We start from the raw sequence: 6,000 nt of genomic DNA on the forward strand, positions 1-6,000 counted from the left end.
AATGAGAAGCCAGCGCTCCGCAATGAAGAGCAGCCCCTGCTCGCCGCAACTAGAGAAAGCCCATGCACAGCAACGAAGACCCAACGCGGCCAAAAATAATTAATTAATTAATTTTTTAAAAAAGATATCCACACTTTAAAAAAAAAAAATAGTTGCCTATGCGTGGCAAATTCAAGTTTTGGTTTTTGGAACTTTCTGGATTTTTTTTTTTTTATTTACTATTTTCAATCTGGGGTTGGTTGACTCCATGGATGTGGAACCCATGGATATAGAGAGCTGACTGTACAATTGTGCCCATGAACTTAGATAGTTTATTGTACTTTATTTATGTTGAATTGTTTTTCATCTTAACATACTTACATGTGCTTGCTTTTTAGAAAGAATATGAGAAAACAAAGAGTCAAAGAGAGATGGAGGAGAAATATATTGTTAGTGCCTGGTACAATATGGTAAGAAAATAACACGTCAAAACATATTGCAAAATTCAGTGAATATGTATCACTTATTATACTCCCTTTACTGTAGAAGTAATTCTACCAAATGAACCTGAAAGTAATTACTGACCTAACACACACTAACAAAACCCTCATGCTGATCTTAGGGCCAAACAACAGATACAGGAACCACAGTAAATGTTCCAGGCTGGGACACTGTGGACACATCATTATTCCTGTCCTAGAGGATAGAAAGATTTCTGTCTCTCGGGACCATTTTATTCTCGGGGGGTAGGGACTTTAATAATACCTAAACACAGATACAGTAGCTTTTGTTTTGTGGGACTACTTCAGTGCCTTTGCAGGAGCGGTACTTGTAATGAAAATAGTTTAACTGTCTCTCAGGTTTTGGTAAATGTTCACGGTCTTAGACCCTGAACAGCTGAAGGTTTTGAAATTGAATTTTCCAACAAAAAAATCTTAAATGTATTGCAAGGGAAAATAAATACTTATCAGCATTTTGGGCTTCAGTAAGACTTTTCTGGATATGAAGAGCTATGGATTTTGAAGAATGCTGTACTTTTTTCAGTATTTTTTTTCTTAGACCTTTTCTTCTTTTTCTGCTTTGTTCTTCTTCCCAATAAGACCACTCCGCCTTCTCAAAGCATTAGCTGCCTGAGATAGAAGTTTGACCAGATTCCTTTCATCATACCCCTCTGACCCTGTAGTTATGTTATTGGCACAGTACCGTTTTACAATTACAATTGTAAATTATACCAGTTTACAGTTATAACTGATACTGTGTCTGAAAGGTTCGTATTCCAGGTCTCCTAATAATGTGATTTGAACTTTGTCAAAATTTCACACAAGGGCTTCCCTGGTGGCGCAGTGGTTGAGAGTCCGCCTGCTGATGCAGGAGACACGGGTTCGTGCCCTGGTCCGGGAGGATCCCACGTGCCGCGGAGCAGCTGAGCCCGTGAGCCATGGCCGCTAGGCCTGCGCGTCCGGAGCCTGTGCTCCGCAACGGGAGAGGCCACAACAGTGAGAGGCCCGCATACCGAAAAAAAAAAATAAATAAAAATAAAAAAAAATAAATAAAAAATAATAAAAAAAAAAAAAAAAATTTCACACAATTTTATGACATGTCCACATTTATATTTGCCTTGGTTAAAACTACATATTTAAGATTTTTATCACAATTTTTAAAAACCAAAAGGAAATCATACTGGGTTTACATTACCATTACCGTTAACAAATATAGATTAATTGAAAATTAAAATGTAAAAAATAAGAAAAACCTGTATTTAAGGAAGGTCTCTGGGAACTAGTCCTGACTTCACCCACATTATTTCCTCTCCGTCCTCCTTCAAGGTTAATGTTAGCAATCTGGGAGCTCTGCCCCTCAGTCCGTATTAGTGATTTCATATACCTGGTTGATTTTTATGACTTCACATATTGTGTTTCTTATGGAACAGAACTGATTTATTCTGTGACATGGTATTAAAGAAGAATCCTAGTTTTCAGCTCTGCAGAGAGTGATGGAATAACTCCCAGTAGGATCACACAAGTTATGTTCAGATAGGGTAGCCGGTAACAGCTTCATACATACATTCCGAAAGTTCTGCATCCCACACAGCCGAACTGGAAGTGAGGATGCTAAGTGCTGGGAAAAGGTATTAAGTGTCTCAGGGAATATGGCCTCATGACGGATGCTGAGATCTTGAAGGTGAGTCTAGAATTTGAATAAGTTGTTTAGAATGTGAAAGTTAAAAAGGTGTATTTTAAATAAAATATAATTGTTAATTTATGTAGCCAAATTAACAGATATTACCAATAGATATTTGTCCATTTCATTCAGATCCTTAAATGCTTTAATTCCAAACTGAGTAAAAAGCACATCCTGGGTTTTCTCATGGGGAAAGTGGAGAATGTTGTGCATTGAGGTCTGTTTGAAACGCAGAGCCGTGACCCCAGTTTCCCTGGAGGTGACTGGAGTTGGAGGTTTGCCTTGCCTTCTGCCTTCTGTGCGGGTTTGCCCAGCGCCTCTGGCGCCTGCCCCGCCTCGCTCCCGGCTCGGTTTCTTCTCCTTCCCTGTCGCCGGCGTCCGCTTGCTCCCGTCATCTCGCTTCCAATCTCCGGTGAGACAAAGCTGCCGCTCCCAGTTTCTTCCTGCTTCTCAGGCCAGGGTTCTTCGCTAGCTTATTAAATGAGAACCGAAACCTCTTTTTTCCGGATCTACTCAGGGTCCTCACTGTTTACTCCTCCGCGTTTAGAGCGCGCCGCAGGTTCTCCCTCCTGTTCAGGTGCCCTGGGCCCGGCAGGTGGGCTCATCCCCCCTCTAAGCGGGTAGGCCTTCTTCTCCAGTCCTCGGGAAGGACCCCTGCGCTCCTTGGGCCCGCTGTGTGGGCCAGCCGTCAGGAACTTCCCTTAACAAGTCTGCCTGTGAAGAAAAGCAGCGTGGTGGTATGTATTATACCTGGTGTGACTTTCCACCCTAAGAAACAACAGGTGCTTTTGTGGTTTTCTATTCTAACTAAACCCTCTGATTCCCATATCCCCACGTGAATCAACTGCTACCAATCAATTGCCCTTTTTTTTTTTCCTTGGAAAATCACTTTATGCATTTGATTCGAAAGGGAAGTATGTACGGATAATGTATTCCAAAGATACATCTCTATTATAATCTATTGTTTGGGTTATTGTAAATTCAGAAAATTAAGCCTTAATTTTTCCAAAAGAAGATTTGTACCTAATTGTTGGAACTTAAATGTCGCTAAGATTTTAATCTATCATGAGCAGAGTTAACGTTCCTAATTGTGCCTTACGTCGTCATGTAACAAATTCTGCGCGATGAAATTTTCTTTTGTGAGTGCGTTCCATTATTTTTTCACTGATTACTTGTTTTCCGTGTTACGTAGGGAATGACTCTGCATAAAAAGGCGGCAGAAGACAGACTTGCTAGTACAGGTTCGGGGCAGTCATTCCTGGCGAGGCAGAGACAAGCCACCAGCACGAGAAGGTCTTACCCGGGCCACGTCCAGCCAGCCACAGCAAGGTAGACACGTCCTGCCATTAGAATAAGAAAACACCCCGCTTTGAAAGCATACTTCTGTTACATATAACATTTCAGGAAATTCAGCCAGCTTATATTTTGTCTGTATTTCATGTTACTATTTAGTTGTTTCTCATTTGAGGACTTTCTCTCTTCTGTATCTATAATGTTTTAGTTTCCTGGTCCTTTATTTTGTAGTCCTTTTGGTTCCTTTTAATGTGCCAAAAAATTTTTAAATGCCCAATTAAAAGTGTTGTATATTAGTGTAGTACTTTTCTTTGTATGAAAATGTCCTTTCCCCAATGGCGTAGGCTTTGTAATGAATTAGATTTTCTGCCAATAATTGATATACAATTTATATTCTTTATTGTGCCTCTGTGTTACCATGCTTTCTAAGAATGTCTTTGTTTAAAGGGAATTAATCTTTTTATGATGTATTAATCTGTGTTTTCAATTGTTTTCCAAATGCACTTCAAATAACTTGCATACTTACTATGTAATATGGTTGGCAAGTGCACTTTTTGCAAAGACATAAAGACATTGGCAGAGGTGCTCATCAGATCTTACCTAAGGCACCTGATAGAACTATTTAGAGGGAAAAACTGAGTTTTCACGTTGTTTTATAGGAAATTAAATTTGTCCAAAGATTTGGAAACTATTTTTAAAACATAAATAGAATTTCATTATTTCCTACTATCTTATTTGCTGGCAGAAGTGAATGCACTGGTTAGGTTACTTGGGGAAAAGTTACAGAAGAAAAAAAATCAGGCAATGTGTTCATTTTTTTTCTTTTTTTTGGAATATCACAGTAACTGAGGATCAGATTCTAGCAATGGGCTGACATTTCGTTGCAACTGCCCTCCACATATAAAAGTATATAAAAGATGTATTTTCTATATACTTATGAGTCATAGGTGGCCTTACCTTTGGGGTAATTTCCTTGTTGACTTGCACCTCATTTGTCTTACTTATTCCTTAACATAAAACCTTCTATTTCTCAATAACTCCTAATACTTAACATCTTAGTATCAGTCGTTAGGATCAATAAGTGACTCCTTGTGTCTGATGTTATGACAGGTGGCTGTCATATTTTTTCTTAATTCTATGGACTAGTCTAAGAGTTTGCTACTGAGTAGATTCTCTTGGGTATTTGGTTGCCCCAAAGTGCTTACATTTGTTGACAGATTATAAACTATGTTTACTTACATTGATGAATGGCTGTCAAGTAATAATGATTGTAAAGCACTTTGACTATATAAGGTGCTATATAAATGCAAAATGTCATTCATTTGAACATGAAATGTCTCTGCCTAACTTTCCATATTGGCCCCAGATTATATTTAAGTTCCCCTCCAGCCTTTTTCTTGCATCATAGCCCATAGCCCAGTAAAGCAAAAATTGACTGAAATTAGGTCGATTATTTGTTTGTTTTCGGTTTTGGATAGGTCACCTATTAAGAAGATTTTATTTCATATACTTGCTGTTTAGAAGTTCAGGTTTCATTTAGTTTTGTGTATTAAATACAAATGAGTAACTTTAAATCAAGCTAAACATAATCAAGACTTTTCAGAAACTATATTCCAGTGTTTGATTTTAAATCCTTATTTCCTTTTTTTATAAGAAATTGACCTAAAGACTATTTTAGGTATTTTCATTTGTCCTCAGAAACCGTACTTGAAGAAAGGTATTAGAATATACACAGAAATGACTCCATGCATTGTGCTAATTTTTTACCTTAAGTACAGAAGTCTGAGCTCAGTGTGAGTGCTTCTGCCTGGTAAAAAGAAAAGCAGGAAGACTTAGTAGTAATGGAGAGAACCAGCGAGTGGAATGCATCGTGGGGTTTCAGGAGGGCAAGCAGACCTAATCAACATAGAAAGTTTTGACAGTGAAAGATTAAAAATTGATTTAAGGTGGGTAACCCTCCCCCACCTCCACCCCTCCCTGTCCCTTTATTTCACAAATCAGAGTAAGGATCCAACAGTTTTAAAACAGGACATGAACACTGACCTTGGTAAAATGAAAATTATTGGGAAATATAGCTGCAGAATAAGATAGATGAAAATCAGAGTCCATGAGCTGTTTGTTAAATGGATTATATCCCATGAGAGGACAGGTTTTAATTTTAGTTCTCTATTTACTGTCCCAGTCCTGGTCTCCTACCCACCCCGCTGCTCAGATATGTTTCTCTAAATGGGAGAGGAAAGTGCCAAGCTTTTAGAAGGAAGTTTTCCGCCTTATTTTTCTTCAGTATGCCATTATTTTGGTGCTTACGTTCATAAGTTTCAGTCACCTTTACAGTATCTTTAAAGTTTAGTATATTGCTTTCGTTCCATAGCAGAAACTTTATTTCTAAACATTCTGTGATGTCTTTTTAAAAATCAGGAATAGAACTTTGCTGTCCCAGTGAGAACCCCATTTCCTTCGCTCAGCTTTGGACAGGATTTTTAAATTTCTCTTTCTCTGGCGATGGCGCTGGCACACTGTGGAGTCAGCACAGAGTTGCTGTGCTGA

The 6,000-nt window shown here is 38.5% G+C and overlaps 1 protein-coding gene across 2 annotated transcripts in view; it reads left to right on the forward strand.

Annotated features, from left to right (window-relative positions):
* Positions 1-4,895, forward strand: part of HOOK3 (hook microtubule tethering protein 3) — a 93,173-nt gene extending 88,278 nt beyond the window's left edge. For both annotated transcript variants that reach the window (XM_059049122.2, XM_067022718.1), the window contains 2 exons: positions 378-449; positions 3,353-4,895. In XM_059049122.2, the coding sequence (XP_058905105.1) occupies positions 378-449; positions 3,353-3,493 (213 nt within the window). In that variant the 3' untranslated portion in view covers positions 3,494-4,895. The remainder of the gene's footprint in view (positions 1-377; positions 450-3,352) is intronic.
* The last annotated feature ends 1,105 nt before the right edge of the window (positions 4,896-6,000 follow it).

Source organism: Kogia breviceps, chromosome 20 (assembly GCF_026419965.1).
Source record: "Kogia breviceps isolate mKogBre1 chromosome 20, mKogBre1 haplotype 1, whole genome shotgun sequence".
NCBI lineage: Eukaryota > Metazoa > Chordata > Mammalia > Artiodactyla > Physeteridae > Kogia > Kogia breviceps.